This window comes from Leuresthes tenuis, unplaced genomic scaffold (assembly GCF_036924035.1).
Source record: "Leuresthes tenuis unplaced genomic scaffold, fLeuTen1.0.hap1 SCAF_19, whole genome shotgun sequence".
In the NCBI taxonomy this organism is placed as follows: Eukaryota; Metazoa; Chordata; class Actinopteri; order Atheriniformes; family Atherinopsidae; genus Leuresthes; species Leuresthes tenuis.
Genome location: NW_027325373.1, coordinates 18,110,340 through 18,136,070, shown reverse-complemented (window position 1 = coordinate 18,136,070; position 25,731 = coordinate 18,110,340). Strand labels below are relative to the sequence as shown.

Below are 25,731 nucleotides of genomic sequence, written 5' to 3'. Positions count from 1 at the left end.
AAATCATTTTTTTTGCCTTTAATACTATATTTACATTTATGTTTGCAGATTTTTATTGAATCACTGTGTTCTCATGATTAAATCTATTTGCATTATTATACTCTGATTATCATACATCGTTCACTTGTCCGTAAAGACGACATGTTTTGGCTTTTTTCTAATCTAATCTTATTTTATTCTAATCTAATGGCTTTTATTTACCAGATTCCAATTTCTTCTTTTTTCTTTGGCCATTTTTTTTACTAGTTTCCCTTTCTTCTTCCTTTTCTAAACCTTTATGCTCTGTTTGTTGTGCATTTAATAAGGTGATGGTGAATCGAAGAGGAACGCTTCTTTCTGTTAGGTGCTATGTTGTTGTCGGTGGCGCTATTTGTCTTTCGGTTGTTTTATGTCGACTTATTTTAAAAACGAAGAAGAAGAACGAGCATCGCCGTAAAAACAAAACGACGCTTCAAATTAGACGTAAAAATAGTGAAGACAATACTTCATTCACCGTTACAGTTTTGCTTGTATTACGTCACACTTGCAATTGACTCAAAATAAGAGGAGCTCGCGCGCTCTTATTTGTGCCAGACGTATAATTTAACTATTTATGATATATTACATATCAGCTAGCTATTAGCTCAAAAGCTAACTTAGCCTCTGCTTGGATTTTTGACGTATATTTAGTCTCCTTGTTGTTTCCCGGCGCCACTTTTGTCAGAAACCAACTGCTTAAAAACCAAAAACATGTCGGAAGATTATGAATTCAGCGAAGATCTCAACACGATGAGAATGGAGGAGGATGGAGAGGCCAATAATGACGATCCGATGTCAGCGGCTGGGGACGTTGGCCTGATGGGGGGCGAGGCCGAGGGGTCGAGGATTGACGCCAGTAAAAACGAGGAGGATGAAGGGTAACGACACTCACCTTCACAGTTTACAGCATCTAACAGTTGCATACCCTGAATAATCTTGTTGGATCAGTGCTGACCCAGTTTTCAACTACAGCAGCTCTGCACTTAAGGGGAGAGGTGCCCGATCAGAGATCGATCAGTTCCCTAAAGCGATCAATAAGTGTCTTTGACAGGGAATTTAAGGGTAGCAGCGTTTGTGACAACTAATCTTACAACTCAAAGACTCCACAACGTCTCGAAGTAAGATTAGCCTTTTTTGGCAGTAATATGATAGAAAAAAAATCATCACTATCTGTATAACAAATCTCAACTGAGGCCCGCGCACGTAGAGCTACACACGAGTTTGTTGTCATGTTAAAGAGGCCAGAAAGACACCATCAGAAGGCCACAAAAATGTCAAGCGTACTGAAAGCAAAGCAAAGCAGTGTGTTGCAGGGCTGGAAACCAAAGTTGTGAACTGCAGTGTCTTGGCATAGTTTTAAGGTTCACAAACTTCTCTAGTGTTGCTTTAAGGCCTTAGAATACTCCCTTGGTGGAATATTATGGTCTTACACAAGCTTTAATCACTCAACATACACAAAACAAGCAAAATGTATGTGGGATGTAGTTACATCTAATTGACGGTGTGGGACAGCATCACCTGCTCCCTTTTCAGTAGTAAGTTTTGGGACGTTTTGCCCTTTTTGTTAACACGTTGTGAATTTGACTCACTTTTGTCGTGGCTGCCTTTTTCCATGCTCGAGTGGCACTTAATTCAGTTCAAAATCTTCCCAAAGTGACACAATGTTTGGCTCCAACCAGGCTGAACTCGACCAGTAAGTTGGACGATGTGGTTATATAACTGTACAAATTGAGGAAAGAAACGGTGAATAAACAACATCTGCTGAGCTGCAGTTTACACTCTGCTTCTGCTCCCTCATACAAACGTCTTTCGTACCTTTTCTCACGGGATTGTTTCGTCAACAGGAAGATGTTTGTCGGAGGGCTCAGCTGGGATACGACTAAGAAGGACCTGAAGGATTACTTCTCAAAGTTCGGGGAGGTTGTCGACTGCACGTTAAAACTGGACCCCATGACTGGACGTTCAAGGGGCTTCGGCTTTGTTCTCTTCAAAGAACCTGAAAGTGTTGATAAGGTATCGTCCTGCTGCTTTAAGTAATGCTCAGACGTGGTGTAAAATGTAGCTCCTATGCTGGTCAGCTCCGTGCCCTTTTTCATAACTTTTTATTTTCTCGTTCATGTGTAGTTTATGAGGCTCAGAGTTAGTTTTACTCTTAAACAGATGATTAATACAGATCATATTTGATAAATCATCACTCGAGTATTCACAGAATCCTCACAGACACACTGAATTAATGGAAATACTCCACAATGAATCAGATTTGAAATGTTGTGGATTTTGAGTTTACATTTAGAGCAATTCATATTTAGAATTAAATTATATTCACATAGTTTAAAAAAAAAAGTTGGGCCTAAACCATCATCCGCACCTCAGATGTGTTCTGAAATTTAGACACTGGATGGCAGAAGATTTGGTGCTTTGAGGGTCTTTTAATGTTCTGGAGTGTTCAGGTGTAACATTTACTGTTACCTGCTTCTTAAACGGTGCTATTACTTGTATGTATCCTCTTTTTTTTTATAGAACAATAAACTGAAAATGTTTAGATTTTAACTTAAAAACCAAACTTCTGTCTGATTAAAAAGCTAAAACTTGTTGCTTTGAGCCTCTCATGACTTTTAATTCATTTCGTTATGAAGGTCGCCTCGCAGAAGGAACATAAACTCAACGGGAAGGTGATTGACCCAAAAAAAGCGAAGGCCATGAAGAGCAAGGAGCCCGTTAAGAAGATTTTTGTTGGCGGTCTGTCTCCAGACACCCCTGAGGATAAAGTCAGAGAATACTTTGGTGCCTTCGGGGAGGTTTGTGTCTTCTTTTTTTCTTTCAAATTTTCTGCCGTAACAGTTTTTCTAGTGGGTCTGTGTGACACTGCTGCGTCTTATGCGCAGTTGGAGTCGATTGAACTTCCCATGGAGAACAAAACAAACAAAAGGAGAGGCTTCTGCTTCATCACATTCAACGAGGAGGAGCCGGTGAAGAGGATCATGGAGAAAAAGTACCACAATATTGGGCTCAGCAAGGTACTTCTTTTTGTTTATCTTCAACTCAGACACTACCAAACGTCTGGGCTGTATGAAGATATAATCAATCAATCTGATTGGTCCTCTTAGTGTGAAATAAAGGTGGCCGTGTCCAAGGAGCAGTACCAGCAGCAGCAGTACTGGGGAGGCAGAGGTGGATACTCATCCAGGTCTCGAGGACGAGGAGGTGGTGAGTCGAGAATGCATGTCGCAGAGAAACAGACACGTGAGCCCCACTCGGACTGTTAAATCCTTCTTAAACGTTGAATTCTGATGGATAGAACTTTAAAAATAAGCGAACGGTGTATTATATATTTGTGGTGCAGCAAAGACACAAAAACTCAATACAAAGTAAAGAAAAATAATCAAATGGAAACATTTCCATTAGAGCAAGTTCAACGAATCACTGATCAACACATTTATCCTTAAAGTCAATTAATGACTAATTGTGGATATTTCCAGCATGATCTTTAGTGTAAGCTGAGAGGCTTCAGGAGCTGATCAATAACTGAATATCCAAATATATCATCATGCGTGAAGCACTCAGGGAGGATGCTCGTTGCTCGTTCTTCCATCTCAGCCGTCAAATATCATCGAAGCGTTGTGGCTCTTTCAAAGGCTCTGATATGTCTGAACAAACAAAACAGTTAGAAATATTCACAGAATTGACACAGATATCTGGATAGATACAAGAATTATTCGTATTTCAACTGCAGAGCTGTAAATACTGTTACATTCTTCTTATTTTAAACTTAAAATGAGTTTTTAATTGTGGAGAAAACAGCATGAGATGGTAAAGAGTGTTTTGTTATAGGTTAAAGATGCTTCTCAAAGTCAAGGAAGGATTCTTAACGGCTTTATTTTTAGGATTTTACATCGTAAAAACATTGCCGAAGGACTGTAAAGACGTCTGGGAACCTTTTGAAGGACTCGGGTATGTTTCAGAACACCCACAATTCATTTTCTCTGCAACATCACAACGAGTTCCCTCAAAGGACAGCAAAGTTCAGCCTGTCAGGGAGCCAGCTGCCAGGTTGTTAGTCGCCATCGTTGCCATGACATACGTCCTGGTGTCGGGACTGTTCCTTTATGCGTTTTCTGAATTTAAGACAGGAGTTTGTCCCGGCTTAAGGACACAGTTTGGAAGGGAAGCATCCTTGACTTTGAGAGGCACCTTCTGTGTTATCCGACCGGTGATTTGTGTTTGACTGCAGGCCCCAATCAGAACTGGAACCAAGGTTATGGCAACTACTGGAATCAAGGTTACGGGAATTATGGCAACTACGGTTACGGTAATCAAGGCTATGGAGGATATGGTGGCTATGATTACTCTGGTTACAACAACTACTATGGATATGGTGACTACAACAGTGAGTATCTGCGGGGCACTCCGATTATCTGAAAGCCAAATCACTTTAGAGGTTGAAAATGCTTGAAATCTTCATTTGTGCCACACTTTGTAGATCAATCTGGTGGATATGGCAAGTCGCCACGGCGTGGTGGTCACACCAACAGTTACAAGCCGTATTAAAGGGAGAAACCCTCATCTTCAAGTAGGTATGTAGCAACAGAAACATACCTCTTACTTAAATCATAAAGTAGTTACTTTAACTTTGGTGTTTGTAATATTTTGTATAATTTCCTCATGTAAATTTCTTTTCTCAGCACCCTCAAGTGCTTTACAGTAGTGGTAACATAGACGCTACGCTGTTGTGGCGATTATTTTTAACAGCCGGCCTTCTGCTGCCTCTTTTGCACCTTCTCTTTTTTTTTAACTGTAAAGTTATCAGGTAAAGTACTGCTACTACAGTAAATGGATGCCAAAGTTAAGGATGTGCAAGGAAACAGAAAAGGAAGTATGTTGTCTCCTAACTCTGACATACCTTGTTTGTACCTGCCAGCGGAGCTTCCTTGCAGGCCATGAGCTGACTCCCAGATACTCTCAGGGCCCGCTCAATGCGGACCGGGTACGAGAAGCATACGCTCTCGAATGCTGCCATTTGGTATGGTCTTACAACATCCTGTATCAGCATTTCTAAACTAAACAATATGGGACACGTCCAGCTTTGTCATCTTTCTTTCCATTTTAATTTCTTTGCAAGTGTTCTGTAATGTAAAACTTAAATTATACACATGTAATTGTCATTTTTTACAGGCCCTTACTCCCCCACAAGTAACGATTATAAATATGAAAAAATAACTATTTGCTTTTCAAAGGATATGTACAGCTTTCTCTGGACTTTCCAGTTCCTAATGTTAATTTATGCATTCCTAATCTTATCTAAAATGCTTGTTTCTTTATTTAGCCAGTAGTCCATGAGCTTAAACCTGGTTCGTATTTGGACTCTACTGTGTTGGGGGATAAAGTGCTTTACTTTGTGTAATTGTATTTTTCTGTTTTGTGTTACTGACAGCGATGGAAAAGACTCCTCTTTTGTTAATTTCCTTGTAACACGTTTTCCTCTTTGGTAAAACAAGAAGAATCTAAGTGTCACTACATATTTGCAGAATTTTGCATGTAATGCTTTCTTCAATGTGTATTTTGACCAATCTTAAAGGTTTCTTCCATTTAGTATTTTGGCTTTGACTTCCTCAGTTTATTGCACTTCAGGATCTCTAGTTTAACTTTCTTACTTTTTAAGATGTAAAATGTTAAAATAATTGTTTTTTTCTTATTGTTTTTATTACATTGGACGTTAAAAACACAGGGGATTCCTATTTTTTTCTTTTGCAATTTGACAGTGTGCTGTTTGTCTATAGCTGATTTGTGTTTGTTTGTTTTCCGTAGGCATCAGAGAGATGAAAGTCTGCTGTGCGCTGGTGGAACGTTGGCCAGAGAGACGATTCAACAAAGTTCACGTAGCTAGTTGTATGAACGTAAATGAAGAGTGACCTACAGTTCTTTTCTTCTATATTTACCGAAGTATTTCATTGTTTTCAATTTATTCAGATAGCCTCAAAGTTTTTGCATTTTGTGTTCCTCTTCCTCTCGCTTCTCTTTTTGTATTTAATGTTCTCAAACGCTACTTGTGAATTGCTTCATTTATTCCTTAACTACAACATAGTATTTGTTGGAACAAACTCATATTTACAGTACTGTGGCAACAGAAACAAGATACAATTTGCCCTCTTTATCATAGTCATAAGTCTTATTATACACAAGTTATTACAGAGTTTAAAGTCATAAACATACATTATATATATATATACAAGATGTATCGGGCATTTAAATGCTTCAAATAAAAACAATAAACACTCACTTGGATTTGTGTTCCATTAATAGTGGTTTTATGTCCTGTAAATGAGTGTTGGAGTGTCAAGTTCAGCAAATTTTTGAATGATTTAATCTCTTATACTCTTAATTCAGTCTTCACTTTATAATTTTAGGGTCTTTTGCAAAGTAACCTGATCAATGATTAGTTGTTGTTTTAATTCATTATTTCCCCCTTGAAATATAAAACGTCACTTGTGAGTGCAAATAAGCGTCCAGAGGTGAGCGCCACCATTCGTAGCTCTCAGTCCGGAGCAGGAAAGGAAGCGGCTTATATAACTTTCGTGGCGGCGAGGATGATGAGGATCAGGACGATCAGCACAACCACGCCGATTATAATCATCATTTTAATGTTCCTCCACCAGTATTTCCGGGCCACCCGTGTGGATGTTTTTTGGAAGGAGTCGGCCTGAAATGAAAAAATGGCTCTTAAAACTGCTGTAATGGAGGGAAAATTCTGATTATTTACTTAGCAATACAAATCCAAGTTCTTAAAAAGTAATTGAGAAAAAGGCAGTGGATGGTATCGTGTTCAATTTCTAAATCTTCCATGTTGTCACTTGGCTCCATTTCTTTCTTTTTGTTTTTTCCAGCCAAAAATCATATTTATAAATTTTTTACATGTTCTAGCTAAAGGTTAGCAGCTAAAGATGTAAGCCAACAACGCTTTGAAATATTTAGAAAAAATGTGACTGATTTTTCTTCAACTAAAGATAAATAAACTAATTTTTTAACATGTTATAAAATTTTGTTATATAATTGGTTAGTTCACCCTCCTACTACCAGTTGCTTATCAGGTCCGCATAAAGTTGATAAGATAACAGAACTATTATATACCGGTAATAGTTTTATTATACAGTTTTGGTTTTAAAAAGTTTCCTTAAAAAGTAACTAGAACTAAGACATTTAAAGTCTCAAGAGTGTTTATTTCCTGTTTGAATAAAGGTAAAATACATTTTTGAAAATAGGCATATTTCGCGTACTACTTAAAAACAATTTTATCAAGAGATAGAAAAGTGACTGAGGTGATAATAGAAACATATCCCTGGGAAATTTTATTTGCAGATCGTGTGGGAGATTTTAAACTGATTTCCTATACTGATATGTGTTCAAATAAGTTGAAGAAATACACTTGATGGAAAAAACTGACTCGTTTGACTAATGGCAGGACACACAAAATGATGGGCTAAATTAACTACAAGTTATTCATACAACAGATAGATATTAATCTCTTCAGAGAAAAATAGCCCCTTTAAAATTGATGTATTGTGTGTTTGTGTTGACTTGATAAGTCAGTTAGAAATTTTGTTAAACTGAAAAGGGATTTAGATAAAAATTAACAAGCTTGTAAAGAGTTAAGAAGTAGTGGCTTATACCACTCTATTTGTTTTTCATTTGAAGAAAGTTTAACAAAGACCAAAGCTTTTAATGTTTACTATGTGAGTTTTAGCTCTTTGGTTTTTAAATAGGATATCAGCATTAATCGGCAGCATACTTCAACATTAAGAGTCCTGATTGTTATCAACATGAGCTAAGCAGTCATTCAGTGACAATGCAAACATTTGAAGTTTAGAGTTTAAAGTATTGAATAGATGTTAGGGAGCATAAATTGTTGAAAATGACAAAATGTAGCGGGTAGCTAGTTGGTTAGCTAGCTGGCCATTTTAAACAATAGTTAGAGTTCAAATTGTTTGCTAAAAGTAAAGGCAACTATAAAGTTGGACGAAATAGCAATAAATATAAAACTAGTGGGAGTAAATTAAATGTCTTAAAGTTGTATAAAAGCAGTTGAAATAGTTTGTTCAAGTAATGGCTAAGTTGTTGAAATATCTCAAAACTAAACTGTTGAAACCATTAGCTAGGTTAGCTTTGGATGAAAGGGCCAAAAGAAATGCTTAAATTGTTGACATGTAATGTTTAAATTACTGAAATAGTGGATACATGGCAGAAACACACAGCTGAATGAACAAAAGTTATAGATTTAAATGGATGAAGTTGACTAAAAGAAATCAGAAGTCGAAAAAAGAAAAATATTTTCTAAAAGTTATAAATGGGGCTACTACATACGCAAAATGAATTAAACTGAGCTTAACACAAATAGAAATAGATACAAATTCCCTCTTTAATATGATTACAGGTTTCCTCTCATCTTGGTACATTTCTCTTATTATTCTTTGAATTTAGATTTTTATGATTTTATATTGAGCATAACCAACAACACTCACTTGAGGAACATTCATTTCAACCCATCTGTGTAATTAATGCATGTATATTATTAGCAGTTGTCGCTACTTATGGTTAGTCGCAATGACAGCTGAACAAATAAGCCATATGGATGCGCAAATTTGATGAGAAATTACTTGAATAACTAAAAGTCTTCATCATGGTACAAGTCGTTTTAAGACTATGTATATGAGGCTGGTGTAGTTTGAGAAAGAAGTTATTTAAACTGGAGATAATCAACTCTTACAACCTGCCTGTTAAGTTGTATCAATAAAGTTAGGACAGGGACTTTGGTCACCTCTTCGTTTTCATAAAACTTTGAACAAAACTGGCTCTATATCAAATGTCTTCAATCCTGATCGCCTTAACCTGCTGTGTCATTGTTTATAGAGAGGATTTTGTAAAAGCTGTGCTGTCAATATTACAAAATTAGCATTTTTCTGATATCAGCTTTGGTGATAAAGATTTAAAAGAGACAAGTCATCACTTTTTTTGAGGGGGGTATTGATTTCAAGAGTACAAAGTTACATCACTGAATGAAGGCGATTGATTGAGAACAATGTAGTTCTTCCAACATTTATTTGCATTCATCAACCAGCTTTGACCTGAAAGGGGCTGTGATTCAGAATGTGGCTACAGCTGTGTCTCTTTATGAACCTCCCTGTGTCCTAGTTTCATCGCCCTGTTCTTCCACCTCATACTCTTACAGAGCTTCCTCTACATAGACGCTCCATATTTCCTTGAACAATCCTCAGTTAACATTGGAATGAAACATTGAAATTGAAAAACTGTGTCACGTTACTCAGTTTAAATGCATTTTCTAACTAGGGGTTTATGAGCTCAGCTGTTTTAGAGAACTGGTTGATAATTGATTGACCTAAGGCTTCACACCTTCTTCTTCACAGTTACAGGAAAAAAATATCCAATTGATCCCTTGGAGATAAATGCATCAGGCTTAACTATTTTCCTTTTCAAGACTTATATAAAGTTTTGTGGGGTAATGAGGGAAACTGCTCTTGTTCCCTTTAATTTGCACAAATTTGCTGAAGCACTAACAATTTGTTTGTATAATAAAAATAGAAACTCCTTATACTATGAGATGAAATTACAAGATGATATGGAGGCTGGGAAATTCTGTACAGACTAGATAACTACCAGTGAGCTTTTTCTTTAATTGTTTGGTCTTTTTCTTGTGAATTAATGGATTATTTTATTTAATTTACACTCAAATGATTGTAGAACATAACATGAGCCTAATTTTAGAAGTGATGTGCCACTTTAATCATAAGATATGTGTCGCAACCTTGTCGGGAGTTCTTAAATTTAATGAAAAGTCCAATTTGGCAGCTGTTGAAGCAGGTAATTGTCTTTCATTTCATGAAAATACTGTAAAGGTGCTTTCTTGCACTAAAAGCCACTATGTTTGTATTAGTCATACATAGTAAACAAAACTGCATCACACTCCGCCATCTTTATCCAGTACTTACAGATGCCTGCAGGTCATCCGTCTTGCCGATCAGATCATCTAATCTGTCGCCTCTCTCCAGCACTTTGTTGATGTTGTCTTTCAGAATAACTTTAACCTCATTCACTTGAGTTTGCACCTGGTCGAGTTTAGCAGGCGAGCCCGTGGCGGGCGCCTGAGGGTTCATGTTCGCCTGTGAGAAATGGTTAAGATTTTAGTTTTGGTGACATCAAACAAATATCCACAGGCCTGAAAACTGAAAGCTCAATGTAGGAGCAATCCCACTGATTCGAATGGCCTAATTTCACTTCCTTCTACTGAGTTAACAGGAAAGAGTGCTGTCAAGTGTGGGTTGGTTTAACAAGGCCACATGAAAACATGCAGTGGTCACAAAGTAAACCCAGTAATATTCTAGCACAGTAGTTTTAAATAACATAGAGATGAAAATCAGACACTTTCTTTTCTTTGATATAAGAAAAAGTAGAATTTTTCAGGTTAAATCCACACTTTAGCTTAAAGAAAGTGTTCAACTCACCATGGCAACACTGGTTCTCAGTCCCAACCAACAAAACTCAGCCTCATACAGGTAAATAAAGCAAAAAACCTTCCCAGTTTGTTACAATCCAGCCAGTGTGATAAACGCAGAGATCAGGGCTTCTTGTCACTGTACGAGTCACACGGCGAATGTCTGCTGAAGGTTGCACCTCCGCTCAGTTACTTATTGACTACCAGTTCCCTCAATCAAAGTCTCATTGGTTTTACTTGAGCCGATCACCACAAAGGAGTAGATCTACTCTGATCATGAACAAGCTGTACTTTCATTTCCTGCTTTTCAGAGACAAGGCTGACACATATTCAGCAAAAAAAATAGCGACAACACCACCCACAAGGCCCCTGGATTAGCTGTTAAATCAAGAAAAACAGATGACTTTCTTTTAGTTTAACAGGTGAGCGAGTCTGTTTGTCTCAGTTCTATGTGTTTTACCTACCATCAGCTGTGAGAGTGGATCCAGGCAGGCGCTCAACTGATACGTCCGGGCAAAGGGCTCTGTGTTTTCAGCTCAGGGATATTTGCAAGGCAATAAAGGGGTGAAGTCACTCGCTTGCTCCACTTCATTTCCTCATCCTGTGTTGTGCAGCTTGTTATTTCAGCAGTATGGCAACCAGAGAATGACACTTCAAATGTGCTTCATTCATACCTCTGTGAAGCAGGAGTTCAGCTTAGTGCTTATAATCTTAAATCTGAAATATTTTACTAATTTTACCAGATAGCATACAGAGATGGTTTTAATTTTTATTTCATATTTGAATAGAAAGAGGAACTTTTCACTGAGGACATGCAGTCTGTAATGTCAAGCTATCTGTGTCATGGATGGATTGGCCTCAAAGAGGAACCAGTCTTATTCATTTCAGGACTGTAGTTATTTTGTGTTTTTTAGGCTCTCGTCTATTTAGATTGTGTCTGTTTTTGTGTGGGGCTCCTTTTGACTGTCTTTTTATTTTATTCATCCCTCATTTTGGACCTTTTTAGGGCCATCCTTTTTCAGGATGTTTTGACTTGCTTTTGCTTTTATTGTCATGTTTTTGTGGCCCCTTTTATCTATTTTTTCAGCTAAAGGTGGGTCTCTATCACAGTTTTTGCTTGTTGTTTTTATTCTGTCTTTGTGGGTGTTTTTGTTTGTTTGCTGTCATTTTGTATCTCTGTTTTTATTTTCTTTGCTAATTTTGTGTGTTTTTTCATAGTGGTTTCTGCTTTTTTGTTGCCTTTATGAGCCTTTTTGGTTTACATTTAACTTGTCTGTTACCAGTTTGTGTCTCTTCGTAGCCTTTTTTTTATTTCTTTATAGTCAGTTTCTATCTATTTGTTTTGGTTTTGCATCTCTTTATAACTGTTTTAGCCTCTTTTGTCCAAGATTTTTAACTTGGGGAAAAATTCAAAAATATTTTCTTATATTTAGTGGGTGAACTTTTTTTCAGACAGACTTGTCAAAGAATTAAATCAGAAGTATAAAGCAATAACAATAAGTTTCTTCTAATATGTACAGTATATATTATATATTAACTTCCACATAACTACAGGCTCTTTTGCTTGGTATCGTAAATCTTTAGGCACAATCGTCAGTAAGGTTTTGTGTTGCTGCCTTATTCTCAGCCTGCAACGTGAATAAATTTGAATTCAGTTTTTTTCCACTCTGTCGTCTTTTCTTCCTCACATACATTGCAACACAGAAGTGTGAAAGTTTCTGTTTGTCACTTTAACTCATCAGAGCTGCACACGGAAGTGAAAAAAACCCATTATGGAGAAGAAGAAGAAGAATAACTGTCACCTTTATAGTGATGGGAGAAAAGATAAAGCATAAATTTACTCACACATAAACCTCTAAATCCCTTTGATGACAATGTGGAGCTGATTAAACAGGTATTGAAACGCCTCTTCAGCTTTACTGAGCTCAGGATGTACTTTACTGTTTTAAACATGAGTCACACAAACTGAACACAGATTGCCAAACAGACACAGTTTCAGTAGATTTATATGGAGTTAAATAAAATACTCTGCTGTGTAGAAACACCTACAACATTGAAGACAAACTGTGCTGACTTCTTACAGCTGAAACCTTTGACTTTTATACACCTTATTAGAGCTAATATGTTAATAAAGACACAGAAACTGTGAGAAAGCAAGCAAAGCACAGCACCTAAATATTTATTCTCTAACTGGTGAAATGAATTACTAAATCCAGAACCAAAATGAAGTGAAGGCTTAAATTCAGATCAGTGTCTGAAATCAGCTGATTGCAATCAGTTAGATATACAAAAATCCACTTTAAAGTAAAGTGTCATGATCTGTGTTTTGGTTGTTTTCACTGTGGTTAATCGTTTAGGGTTAAGCTAGTTCTCTTGTTTCTGTAAAGCTTCTGGTTTTGGTAAAGTTTTAGTCTTGTTTTTTATTGTGCTCTATGACTTAGTTAAGCTCCTGTTTTGTGCCTTGACAGTATTTGACTTAGTTCCTGTCTTATTTCACCAGTCCTTAAATTGCACCCACATGATTCATCCACAACACTCCTCTATTTGCATCTTACTCCCGCCCACCAGAGCAGACAAAGTGAGAGATAAGACTTCTTTACTGCAGTGCCGCAGTTAAAATCTGCCGGCAACTATTCCCCACCACCACTATTTAGCAGCAGCCTCACTGTATTTAATAATTTCTGTCTGATGAGCATCAAATCTGTTTGCAAAAGGCACATATGTACATTTGGTTCCACTTAAAGTACAGAATTAACATGCCCCGCCCACCTCAGACATATCATGTGGGCTTCTTCTTCTTCTAAGGATTCACTGGTGCTCCTCCAGCAAGCCTCGTCTGATTGACATCATTGACACATCCTTCAAAGTAGCAACTGCTGAATACAGGCAGGAGGGCGGAGAGGAGAGGAGGCTCAGATTAGTCAAATGAGCTGAGCCTTTTACTCACTGACTTTTTACTCAAGCTTTTACACCTGTCTGCCTCACCTGTTGCCCTTCCTCTCAGTTTTAGTGCTTTGTAAAATAGAGAAATGCAGTTGAATGTAGTTATTTGAATATAATCAAAACGTTGTGATTGTTTTTTGGGATTAAAGCTTTTAATTTACTGTCAGCAACATGTTTTGGAAAAGTTGTTACGGAGACATTTCAATCACTCCGTGTGTGTTTGGAACTGAGGAGAAACAGTTTTTTTTTAAATGGACACGTGTCCCATTTTATCCTCCTTTCGAGTGTGTGTGGTCCAAATGTTTCAGTAAGCATCTGGATTTATTTCTTACTACCGGACCCACGTTGCTCTAATACATGCAGAAAGTGGTTTGTTTAGCTGAAATAAGAAAGACTTTCCTGAAAAAGATCGTCCCATGTGTGGTCCCTCATGATTCAGATTGGTCTGACCTTTTCACCTCAGTCCATCTGAGGAAACAGTGTCTCTGGATGTTGTTTGTTCACATTTTCTTTGCACTGGAGAGTGCAAACTGTGGATAAGGGGCTGTATGTAATTACACTTAATAATTTCTCATTTTCCCTTTTTAATATGCATTTTAAAAGTCTTGTGTATATTGTCACGTGTATGTGCCTCGCTTACTCTCAAAAAGGACCCAAGAGCAGACGCAGAACACTTAGAGTTAGAGTTTATTTACAGGTGAATGGTGTTGGGAGCCAGAGGGAGGATCTGGGTAAATGTGAAACTCTGAGAGAGGAGGGAGACGGTTAGTGAGGAGCCGATAAGGTGATTTGTCCAGACAAAGGCAATAATCAGTTCTTACACTAGGTCCAGGTGGAACTCCAGAATGGACGAGGAGGATGCTGGCTGTGGTGCTGTGGTTCTGAGTGGGTGGTGGTGTGAGCGGGCAGGTAAGTGGAACAGGAAGGAGTCAGGAATCCAACAGTGAATGCTTAGGATGGGAATCCAGAGCAAGGAGAAGCAGCAGGGTAAGTTCCTGAAAATAACTCTCTATGGAGGCTGACACAGAAGTCAGCCTAATTAGCACTGAGACAGTGAAGTGAGACAATCTGGCAAAGGCTGGTTGCTCCTGCAGCTCCTGAAGACTGGTGTCTTTATGAGGACAGAGGAGGAACAGGTGTGACGGCAGGAGCAATCTAGACTCCGCCCCAGACTTCCTGGAAACCTGCTCAGACCCACCTCAGGCCCAGAAACCACAACAACAACACAGCCAAGCATGATCATGACACATATCGGGGGTATTCCAGAAAGGAGGTTCAACAAACTCTGAGTCTATCCCTGAACTCTAAGTTGACTTACTCTGAGTTTTCACATTACCCGCTTTCTTTTAAATATGAACACTGAAACTAGAAAACATTGATGTTTTTTTGTGTATGAAAAGGTCTAATAAAATATTTGTAGCTTTTACATCAGTACAACCGTCGTCATCCACATTTTGAATTATATATAATTATATATACAATAATATTATAGGGAAATATCATTTGTAAGATATCATAGTCTTTGTAGTGCCATAACTCTAAAGTTGTTTGTGTTTATTTATTTAAAAAGATTACCAAAAAAACCAAACAAAAACCTCTTAAATGACCTCGTCCAGAACTGGGGAAAATATGTATATCTAATTGGGAAACGACATTATCTCTTTTAAAACAGATCAACTCGACTTACTGTGCTTGTCTCGTGTGTTGTTTCAGTTTCTGACTTTTAATCTTATAATTTATTTTGGAATTGATCTTTTTATATTGAGGACCTTTTATCGCGAATTCTGTATTTTTGTTCGTAAAAATCTTTGTTTTGAAAACGTTATGAGAAGAAAACACTCATGTAAAAGAAAAGTGTTACTCTAGCGACATCTTGAGGCTGGCTGGGCTGATTACACCTATAAACGTTCCTTGAGAAAAACACATTCAGCCATCACAACTGTTTGTGGAGCATTTCATGTCACGGTCATATACGTTCGCCTCCAATCAGTTGCGTCTGAGCTTCGACCTTTAATGTTAATCATTGTTTGATCGAGAAAGTCGCCTATAGCTGAAATCCCAGCCTGGATTCGCTTATAGTTCCGCCTTGCACCTCTACGTGTAATATCTGGCCCACTTTAGCTCTGTTCTATTCAACTTTTCTGCAGAGACCGAGGGGCGGAAGATGGATTCCAGCAGCGGGTCCCGCACTGGGAAGACTTTCCTGTTCACGTCCGAGTCTGTTGGAGAAGGACATTCAGGTACTGTCTCACCGAATAACACGTGACGGTGGATATATAAGGACAGGATTTTATATATATATAGGATATATATATATAAGGATTCAGAATAGTAGCCATCAAAAGATATAATAAAAATGTAATTAATTTTCTATTGGTTTGTGTGGCCAATCATTCGTTTTAAAGCAGTGAGAAAAAGAATTGAATGAATAGACAGAATAGTTTGGCAAATTTGTTTGTTTTTAAAAAAAAAAAAAGATCCCTTAAAGAGGAAATTCGACATTAATTGTTGAAGATAGAATAGGAGTATTGTTTCATCACAAACTTTAAACATGCAGGTTTATTGGACAGAAATGAAGAAGAATAAAGACTGATCAATGTGCATTGTGCCATCTTTTAAGACACTAGCTGCAGCCAGTTAACTTTGCTTGCTTATGTTTTCTTGCAGCTAGCTTATCTAAGTGAATTGCTGGTTAGATTGAACATATTTGACTAAAGTTCTGTGTATAAACTCCCCAAATACCTCGAAAAAATAATGACGGCACAACCTTGGTGCCTTCAGTGGCTGCTATGGCCCTGGCAGCACATTATATACAGTCATATACCACAGCCCCCTGTGTCTGTTCTTTTCTTTAATATGATGACTTTGTTTTTACAGATAAAATGTGCGATCAGATCAGTGATGCTGTACTTGATGCATACTTGAGTCAAGACCCAGACTCTAAAGTGGCTTGTGGTAAGTTTTCTCTCTTATGAATGTATTGATTTTATTGATCTTATATGATCTTGCTTACTAGTATTATCGTGTTATTCCTCATTTCCAAGTTTACCCCCAGTTATTAGACAAATGTTATTGATAATGTGCAGAAGAAAATGTTAAGCCTACTGGAAAAAAATACTTTAGCGTTCGCTATTGCTCTGTCAAGATTAGAATTAGAATAAGCAGTTTCTATGTAGTTGCAACTGATATCATCAAAATATTTAGAGAATCTGGAGACAGTGTGTGCATGGAACACAGCTGAAAATCAAAAATGGATGCCCGTGACTCTTTTAAAATGGACTTAATGTAAAACTGCTTGGGAAATCATGAATGATGCATCCTCCAGACTAAAGAGGAGAGGTACCATCCAGCTTGTTATCAGCTCAAAGTTCATAAACCTGCATCTCTGATGGTATGGGGGGTGCATTTGTGTCTATGGAACTGGAAACGTGCACACCTGGAAAGGCTCCATCAATGCTTAAAGGTATATTCAGGTTTTAGAGCAACATCTGCTTCCATCCAGATGACATCTTTTTCAGGGAAGGCCTTGCATATTTCAGCAAGACAAAGTTAAACCACATCCTGCATCTATTCCAACAGCACGGCTTCATAGTAGAAGAGTCCAGGTGCTGGACTGACCTGTCTGCAGTCCAGACCTTTAAACAACTGAGAACATTTCAAATACAACAAAGAAGACCCAGGACTGCTGAGCAGCTAGAATCCTCTATCAGACAAGAATGGGACAACATTCCTCTCCCAAAGGTCCAGCAGCTGGTCTCCTCAGTTCCCAGATGTTTACATAAGTTGTTAAAAGAAGTGGGACAGAGGGAAACATGGACCTGTCCCAACTTTTGAGACGTGTTGCTGCCTTCAAACTCAGGATGAGCTGATATTTTTCATGAAACAGTAAAATGTCTCACTTTCAACACTTAAAAAAAAGATTGTTCCACATTTGTAAATCATTGCATTCTTTGTTTCTATGTATTATTCTATTCAATCAGCGTCCCAACTATTTTGGCATTGAATTATAATTCTATACAACATGTTTGAATCTAGTTTTGACAAACTCACAACCCCGGGACCTCAGGTTGCATCTAGAAAATACAAGACAAGCTGAAACTACCGTTCATAAGAGAGCAGAGGACCAAGCATGAGTACGTGATGTATTTATTCACATTTCTTTGTTTCGTATGAAGTGTTGGACTCATTGTGTTGTTACAGAGTGTGTGGCAAAGACTGGCATGATTCTTCTGGTTGGAGAGGTGACATCAAGAGCAATAGTTGATCTCCAGTCGGTAGTTAGAAACACTATAAAGAAGATTGGTTATGATGACTCCTCAAAAGGTACAGTGTGAAGGGATTGAGTGTTGCTAATTAATCATCAACTCTCTGCTAAATCTGCCTTTGAAGTTGATTTTGGCCTCACTGTGATGCACAGGTTTTGACTACAAGACCTGCAATGTGTTGGTGGCTCTGGAGGCGCAGTGTGAGGAGATATCAGACTGTGTGTTTGAAGGCAGGGATCAGGAGGACATCGGTGCCGGGGACCAGGTTCGGTATTTGACCTTTTACAGCCACGCCTCTGAATGGCTTTGTTTAGTTCGAGAAGTGTAAGGAAAGTAGCGCTACGCAAAATTCCCAGCAGAGAAAACACAAGAAATGCATAAGTAAACCATTTTTTTACTTTAATGTATGAAAGTTATTGTTCACTTGGTGCCTGTCGACAAAAGAACTTTTAAAATCAAGCATTCTGTCTACACTCTGTCTACAGAGTTATGTGAGATAATCTACAATGTCATACATATACTTTTATATACACACACCAGACCTGCTATACTTTAGTTTGCAGTACCAGCTAATAACCCTGCCACTATTTGTAAAATGTGCCTTTTGAACAAATCACCACCAGCCGTTGCTCCTTGATCGAATCCATTTCTAACCAAACTTCCTGTCCCAACGAATGGATTGTTAAGATGTGGGATGTTTCTCCATGTCTGACTGTCAGAAATAGAAATCCTTTGTGCCAAACCTGTGCTGTCTTTAAACAGAATATTATGGTTCCTACAGCCACCTCAACAACAGTGAAAGCAGCTCCCGCAGAACTCAGAGCAGCTTTCTTTATGTAGGTCTGCTTAGTGTTATTCTGGGTTAAGTGTCTGATGGAAAGGTCATTAGTTTTGGCAGTAAATTCATTTTTTATCTGTTGGTGGCTCTAAAGGAGAAATCAGTTAATTGCGACTCGTGTGGAGACAGTGACTATCTGATGTTAGCATTCAAAGTAACATTCATTTAAAGTTATTAATTCAAACTACACTCTTACATGACTATACATGATCATATGACATATTTATCTGGCTTTTTATCTCATCAGGGCTTTATGTTTGGATACGCCACAGATGAGACTGAAGAGTGTATGCCACTAACCCTCCTACTGGCTCACAAACTCAACTACAGGATGAAGGAGCTGTCACGTAACGGAGAGTCTCCTTGGATACTGCCAGACTCCAAATCACAGGTGAGCCTCTTCAGAGGAGCGCTGGAGTGTCCTAAAAGCCTTTTGTACCTCCTATGTGCTGTTAGATTTGATTTTGTGACTGAAAGCATTCTTTTTTAGCGTTGTGGGCTCTCCTCCGCAGGTCACGGTGGAGTATCGCGACAACATGGGAGCCATGGAGCCGCTGCGTGTCCACACTGTGGTCATCTCAGTACAGCACAGCTCAGACATCACCCTGGAGGAGATCAGACGCAACCTGATGGAGAAGGTGGTGAGGGTTGTCATCCCTGCCAAGTACCTGGACGATAAAACCATCTACCATCTGCTGCCGAGTGGGAAATTCCTCTTGGGAGGTCCACAGGTTAGTAGTGACCCATCCACAGAGGGAGAAGTCTTCTTTAGCACGATGTGATGACGTGACGCTTTCTGTGAACAGGCTGACGCAGGACTCACGGGACGTAAAATCATAGTGGACACGTACGGTGGGTGGGGTGGGCACGGAGGCGGGGCTTTCTCTGGGAAGGACTACTCCAAAGTGGATCGGTCGGGCGCTTACGCAGCACGTTGGGTCGCCAAGTCTCTGGTTAAAGCCGGACTGTGTAGGAGGGCCCTCATTCAGGTGACAGCGTTTAAGCTCCATTTCTCTCCCAATTTCCCAGACACGTCTCCTAAAATGATTAGTTTTAAAAACTGTAAGTGAAATAGCATCGGTGTCCTGTCTGTTCTACTCTCAGATCTCCTACGCCATCAGTGTGAGCCATCCGCTCTCCATCACAGTGTTTCACTACGGCACATCGAAGAGGGACGAAGACGAGCTCCTGCAGATAGTCCAGAGGAACTTCGACCTCAGGCCTGGAGTCATTGTGAAGTAGGGGCAGTTTTTTCCACGGCTGCTAATCACTCAAATAAAACTGCTCGTGTAACTTTTGTTCACGTTGTTTTTTTCAGGGAGCTGGGACTGAATCGGCCAATTTACCAGGCCACGGCCTGCTATGGTCACTTTGGAAGAAAGGAGTTCCCCTGGGAACAGCCAAAGCCTCTGGTGTTCTGATTAGTTTGGGGTCGAACACGATCAAGTAGCATTCGTGATCATTCACAAATCAACCAAGAGCCTCATTTGAGTAACAGAATCTTAGAAAATGCAAATCTTCTCTGTTATCTTTTAATTTTTACATTTAGTCAATGAAATGAGCCACTGTTTGTTTTATGAACTACTTTTCAAGCATAATTCTTCGAATAATTGTCACTGTGATTCATATTCTCACATTTGATGTATTTTGTAATATGGAAAATTGAAAAATCTGCATAAAAAATTGTGTCTGACATAAAGTCTTCTCCTGTTCTGTCCTTGAAGGTGACATATTCTGCACGTTTTAGCAGTTTGACTCAATTTTCTAAAGTCTTATTGAGATGTATGAGACAGGCTTTGGTCAAAATACCTGTTGGTACCTCTTTGTTGACGGTCTGTTGACGGTGAAGTTTTAGTAAGAGCTTAACCCCGCCCTTTTGATGTGATCAGCAGCTGCTCAGTCATCCCAAACTTACAGAAGCTGTTCCTCCAGTCATGCCAAAGACACTCCAGCTCTATATGTAGATAAAGATAGTTACTCTATTGATCCCAGAGGGACATAGTTTAGCAGTGTAGCTGTAAATTAGCAGCAGATGCTAGTAAACAGTGCTTTCTCATCAACACAAGCCGGAGATGTACACAGTGTAACTCATAGTAACGCATGTGTACAGTTAACTACTGCGTTTAAACATTTTGTATATATTAACCTCATTAAAAAATTGTACTTGGAGACCTACATCTTATCAGAAACATGCCGATAATGTAATGTTAACACAGAGAGCTTACAAAATCCCGAGCCTCCTCAGCTAAACTAAAGACTTTTGCTATTTTCTCCTCTCTCAGAGACACTCAGACCAGGGTTTTCCAGTTTCCTCCAGAAATGTTTTGGTTTACCCTATTCACCTGTAGATAAAGTCACTTACCTTTCCTTCTCAGTCCTTTGTGGATCCTATGTGCTGCAAAAGAAACGTTAACACAGCAGTCTTTATCAGATCATTTACGACAGTCTTGAGTTATTATTCGGAGATCAGACACTGGTGATGGAGCAGGTAAGTTGGGTAGAAGGTTTCCACAGGCTAAAGGTGGGCGAGTTCTCAGGTAAGCAAGGTTTCCATCGGGGCACTGAACTGGCATCTAGGAGAGGTGAGGAGAGATTACCAAATTCAGAGAAGGTGTAGGAGAGATGGTTCAAATGGAGAAACTCCACCCAAAGCTCTCAGCAAAAGAGGCTTGGAAAACAACAACCAGCCACACCACAACAGTTATGTCCCTCCTTATAGACAACCTCAGTGTCATACTTGTTTGCAACTGACCAGCTCGCTGTACCCAACAACTGTAGAGTCATCCGATATCATTCAACCACAAATGTTAGGATATTGTTAAAGTGAATGGTTTGGAGACTCGTGGTTTGGTCAGGTTCTTGGTTTTCTTGTACCTCTTGGTTTTACAATGTAGGCCTTTCTCCTCTGTTAATTCCTGTTGTTTTATTTATTAACCTTTATTTATACAGGTAAAATCTCATTGAGACCCAGGGTCTCATTTGCAAGAGAGACCTGTTTTAGGTAGGCAAAACTATGGCATTCAGAACAGGAACATATCATAATATGTGATAATTAATAATAATAAAATGAAAGAAAAAAGGAACTAGTTAAGTACAGTACATGTGCAGACCCCCACTGACTGTCTCACCAGCCTTCTTACAAGTAATTTGAAGTCCTCCAATGAACTAAAACTGGACAGCTTCAGCTTCTGTTGGAGCCTGTTCCATGTTACAGGCGCAGCATAGGAGAACGCCTTCTTGCCAAGTTCAGTACGGACTGAGGGGATGGCAAATGTGATGTAATCCAGGGACCGGAGGCTATGATCAGACTGTTTCCGTGTTAAGTATGTGGACAAATAGGAGGGGAGTAGTCAAATGCTGGATTTGTAGATAAATAGATACCAGTGGGTGGTTCTGTGCATGGAAAGTGAAGACCAGTCAGTGAGAGAGTACAAAGTGCAGTGATGTGTAAGGGGTTTACAACCAGTTATGAATCTCAAAGATCCGTGATATGCAGCATCCAGTAGATGTAGGGAGTGAGCAGAGGAATTCATATAAACAACATCACCATAATCCAGGAGCGGCAAGAAAGTGGCTGCAACAATACGTTTTCTTGCATTAAAAGAAAAACAGGCTCTATTTCTGAAGAAAAACCCCAGTTTTAATTTAAGTTTCTTCAGTAATTGGTCAATATGGCATTTAAAAGAAAGGCTATCGTCCAATGTTATGCCAAGGTATTTATAAGTGGCCACAGACTCAATATGGGTACCCTGAGCAGACATTATTGTTTTTTTTGTTTTTTTTCTTCTGAACAGAAGTTGCACACATTGTGTCGGCATGTCCTGTAATTATTGTGATGTCACTGGCACATGGAACATACATTTTTCACATCTATTAGTTTAGTAGCGCTGTACTCCATTACCAATGTTGGTTTTTATTGGGTTTTTTTTCGCTTGCCTCTCAGGGAGTCTGTACTAGTTTCCTCCGAGCCCAGAAAAGGGGACACTGCCTCTGGAGAAGGTTAACGTGACGCTTCTTTTTCTGCAGTGACATTTGTGACTGGAAGTCTGTATTGTGGTGCTTAACAAAGGTTCTCCAAGGTTTGTCCTTGTGGTTCCATCAGGTATTAATGATGCAGCATCATCAGAAATCACGGGTGCCTAGTTTAGGCTTTCTTACTTGACCTTTGACACATTGAAATTCCTCCTAGACTCCCTTACTGCTTTAATTCTATTCTGCACTGTAGAGGGATAAATATGCAAATTCTCTTCCAATGTTTCTTTGAGGAAAATTGCAGGATTAATACTGTCTGCAAAGATTTTTTTTTTAACCCCTTTGAGCTGCACAGATCTGTGAAAAGGTGAAGTTGTTATGTGGATGCTTCACCAGTAGATGGAGTTGCTGTGTCACCTGTGGGACGGTTGAACACATGCTTAGGAGCCTCTATACTCTGAGTAATGCTTTCAGGATGAAATTATAGTCCAGTCTGTGCTAAAACATGACACACACACCAACAGACTCAACAGTTACATCAATGTGTTACACACCAACAGTTACATCAGCTGTTTTCAAGAAACTGCTGCATTAAGAGATGAGTAATATCCTCATGCTTTCAGATTTCCATGCAGACAGGAGGGTGTTGTTCATGTTACTGCATGTTTTCCTTAAATATGCAGTTTCTAACATACTTTACATTTTTAGTGGTTGTAAAATATAGAAGCATATCCACTGCAATTAATTAATTTGTCTGGAAAAGGGGGGGGGGGGGGGGGGGGGGGGGTTCAGTGTCAGAGCCCAACAGCTATTTACTCAAGTACATTCATCAAACATTCTAAGGGAAAGAACAGGAAGGTGCTGTAAAATGGTGGAAATGGACACTCTTCTAATATCTGTGACTAGGACACAGCAAAAAGAGCTGTTATAAAAATAAAACCTCTAAAGTACTAATAAGGGCAACTGGACGACTTCTTGCATCTTGAAAGATTCTCCAGTTTCAAGCTCTTATGATTAATACTTTAAAGAATAGTCTATATTTATGGACAGGATCTCAAGGCACAGTCATGGAAACGAGGGCGTTTGTTTTGGCCTCAGGGTTACAGTTCTGCTTTTTGCTGATGATCTGGTTCAGTTGGCTTTTTCAAGCCAGGAACTTCAGCGCGACTGGGAGCGGTTCACAGCTGAGTGTGAAGCGACCTGGATGAAGGTCAGATCCTCCAAATCCGAGGCCATAGTTCTCAACCAGAAAAAGGTGGCGTGCACCCTCCGGGTCGGAGATGAGTCCCCGCTTCAGACGGAGGAGTTTAAGTATCTCGGGATCTTGTTCATGAGTGATGGCAAGTTGGATAGAGAGATGAACAGACTGATTGGGGTTCATCAGCTGTGATGAAGGCGCCTTTGGAGGGTTTCTTGGCACATTCAACTGCGAGGAGGGGAGTGGTGTCATCGGTGAACTTGATGATGCTGTTGCTGGAGTGGTTGGGGACACAGTCGTGGGTGTAGAGGGTGAACAGTAGGGAGCTCAGCACACAACCCTGTGGGGAGCCTGCGCTGAGTTTCAGGGCTGAGGAGATGTGGGGGCGATCAATAAGGAGGACTTTTATCCAGAAACAGATGGAATAGGATATTACCAGATTTACCCGTTTGGACACCAGTTGTTGAGGCAGATGGTGTTAAATGCAGAACTGTAGTCCACAAATGGCTCCCCTGCAGCTTGAGGTGGGACGATAATGAGTAACAAGTGGAAACTGGGTAAAAGAAGAAATCTGCTTCAAGAGAAGCGCTTTTCAGATTCCTGTCAGAAGGTGGGAGGATCAGCATCAGGAAATTAAACTTAAAATGGGAGGACACAGGAACACTTCCAACATTTGCTCTTAAAATGATCAGTTTACTGTCATCCCGAAATACTGAAAGGGAGAATCTGCCCATGAATAATTGTTGTATTAATTAACCTGGCCTGAGCTAACTAATCTAGCTAGGTTTGTAGCTGAGATATTTCTAGTACTAGCCTCCACTGGCACTAACATTAGCACTGAATACTCAAACAATAAGCCAATTAAAACAAAGACATAGTAAAGATGAAGGAAATGTGTGCAATATTTTTTGTGCACAGGCCTTTGTCTACCTGACTTGAAGTTCACACCCAAGGCTTTTCTATGAGGCAAAACAGGTTAATCACCATTTCATTGAAGTTGGGTTTCTGGATGACATCCTGCTCAATAGAAAACGCAACAAGTCACACTTCTTTTTTTTTTCTTTTCCCAGCACAACTTTCTTGTGTTTACTCCTCTATTATTTCTCTCTCTCCCCCATTTATCTCACTAGCCTATTTATTTCCATATTTTATTTTTACATGTCCCTGTCTTTTTTTTTTTTACATTTCTGTTTGCATGTCTGCCTCATTATGCAAATTAGGGGGCGGTCTTTCAGCGTGTCATGGGAGGCCTGTTTTATGACAACACAGCCAAAGAGATTGGAAGTACTGGAAAAAAAATATTAAATGTATGACGAAGTCTGAATAAAATAAAGAAATTAATAACTCTAAGGGAATAATTGGAGCAATACATTGTTAGAGAAAATAATACGGAAATAAATTTAGGGATAGCAAATTAAAGAAATCAATTAACTTAATTCAATTTCAAATGACAAAACTGAAAATTCAATTAAATTCAATTCAATTGAGTTTTATTTATATAGCACCAAATTACAACAAATGTCATCTCAAGGCTTAAATAATATAGTCCAATTCAAGCCAATTTATCAATTTCAAAATAATCCAATTAATTCATATGGAGCCAATTCAAAAACAATATCCTAGCTAAGGAAACCAACAGATTGCACTGAAACTTCTCTTCAGTCCAATCTCCCGTCCTGAGCGTGCCTGTGGCGACAGTGGAAAGGAACGACTCCCTTTTAACAGGAAGAAACCTCTGACAGAACCAGACTCAGGAAGGGTGGCCATCCGCCTCGACCAGCTGGGGTTTGAGAAGATAGAAAAGAGGGAAAAGAGCGGGGAAAAACACCATAACACCATTCAAAGTGAGGAAAGGTGTGACAGATGAGGTCCCCCAGCAGTCTAAGCCTATAGCAGCTTAACTATGGGATGTTTGAGCCATCCCTAACTATAAGCTTTATCAAAAAGGAAAGTTTTAAGCCTAATCTTAAAAGTGGAAAGGGTGTCTGCTTCCTGT

At 39.1% G+C, this 25,731-nt stretch overlaps 3 protein-coding genes across 9 annotated transcripts; 2 read left to right on the top strand and 1 right to left on the bottom strand.

Moving 5' to 3' along the window:
- The first annotated feature begins 376 nt into the window (after positions 1–376).
- hnrnpd (heterogeneous nuclear ribonucleoprotein D) lies at positions 377–6,294 on the top strand. 5 transcript variants are annotated; one of them, XM_072372094.1, is made up of 8 exons: positions 377–896; positions 1,863–2,031; positions 2,655–2,816; positions 2,904–3,035; positions 3,126–3,225; positions 4,250–4,405; positions 4,499–4,588; positions 4,937–6,294. In XM_072372094.1, exons 1-7 carry the CDS (start codon positions 730–732, stop codon positions 4,564–4,566), a joined length of 954 nt encoding a protein of 317 aa, XP_072228195.1. In that variant the 5' UTR covers positions 377–729; the 3' UTR covers positions 4,567–4,588; positions 4,937–6,294. The 5 variants fall into 5 exon arrangements, 4 of the variants coding, with proteins under 4 accessions (XP_072228195.1, XP_072228197.1, XP_072228194.1 ...); XR_011909074.1 differs by having other exon boundaries at positions 378–896; positions 4,499–5,038; positions 5,824–6,294; XM_072372096.1 differs by having other exon boundaries at positions 378–896; positions 5,824–6,294.
- LOC140277173 (vesicle-associated membrane protein 3) lies at positions 6,166–11,087 on the bottom strand. Of its 2 annotated transcripts, none has more exons than XM_072372098.1 (3): positions 10,984–11,087; positions 10,017–10,187; positions 6,166–6,715 (listed from the first exon to the last, which is right to left on the bottom strand). In XM_072372098.1, exons 1-3 carry the CDS (start codon positions 10,984–10,986, stop codon positions 6,578–6,580), a joined length of 312 nt encoding a protein of 103 aa, XP_072228199.1. In that variant the 5' UTR covers positions 10,987–11,087; the 3' UTR covers positions 6,166–6,577. The 2 variants fall into 2 exon arrangements, with proteins under 2 accessions (XP_072228199.1, XP_072228198.1); XM_072372097.1 differs by lacking the exon at positions 10,984–11,087 and adding an exon at positions 10,530–10,687.
- Positions 11,088–15,400: 4,313 nt separating this feature from the next.
- Positions 15,401–20,233, top strand: mat2al (methionine adenosyltransferase II, alpha-like). 2 transcript variants are annotated; one of them, XM_072372273.1, is made up of 10 exons: positions 15,401–15,477; positions 15,610–15,702; positions 16,340–16,417; positions 17,663–17,785; positions 17,880–17,992; positions 18,813–18,956; positions 19,078–19,296; positions 19,372–19,554; positions 19,670–19,803; positions 19,884–20,233. In XM_072372273.1, the coding sequence occupies exons 2-10, from the start codon at positions 15,627–15,629 to the stop codon at positions 19,984–19,986; spliced, it is 1,173 nt and encodes a 390-aa protein (XP_072228374.1). In that variant the 5' UTR covers positions 15,401–15,477; positions 15,610–15,626; the 3' UTR covers positions 19,987–20,233. The 2 variants fall into 2 exon arrangements, with proteins under 2 accessions (XP_072228374.1, XP_072228373.1); XM_072372272.1 differs by having other exon boundaries at positions 15,401–15,702.
- Positions 20,234–25,731: the final 5,498 nt, after the last annotated feature.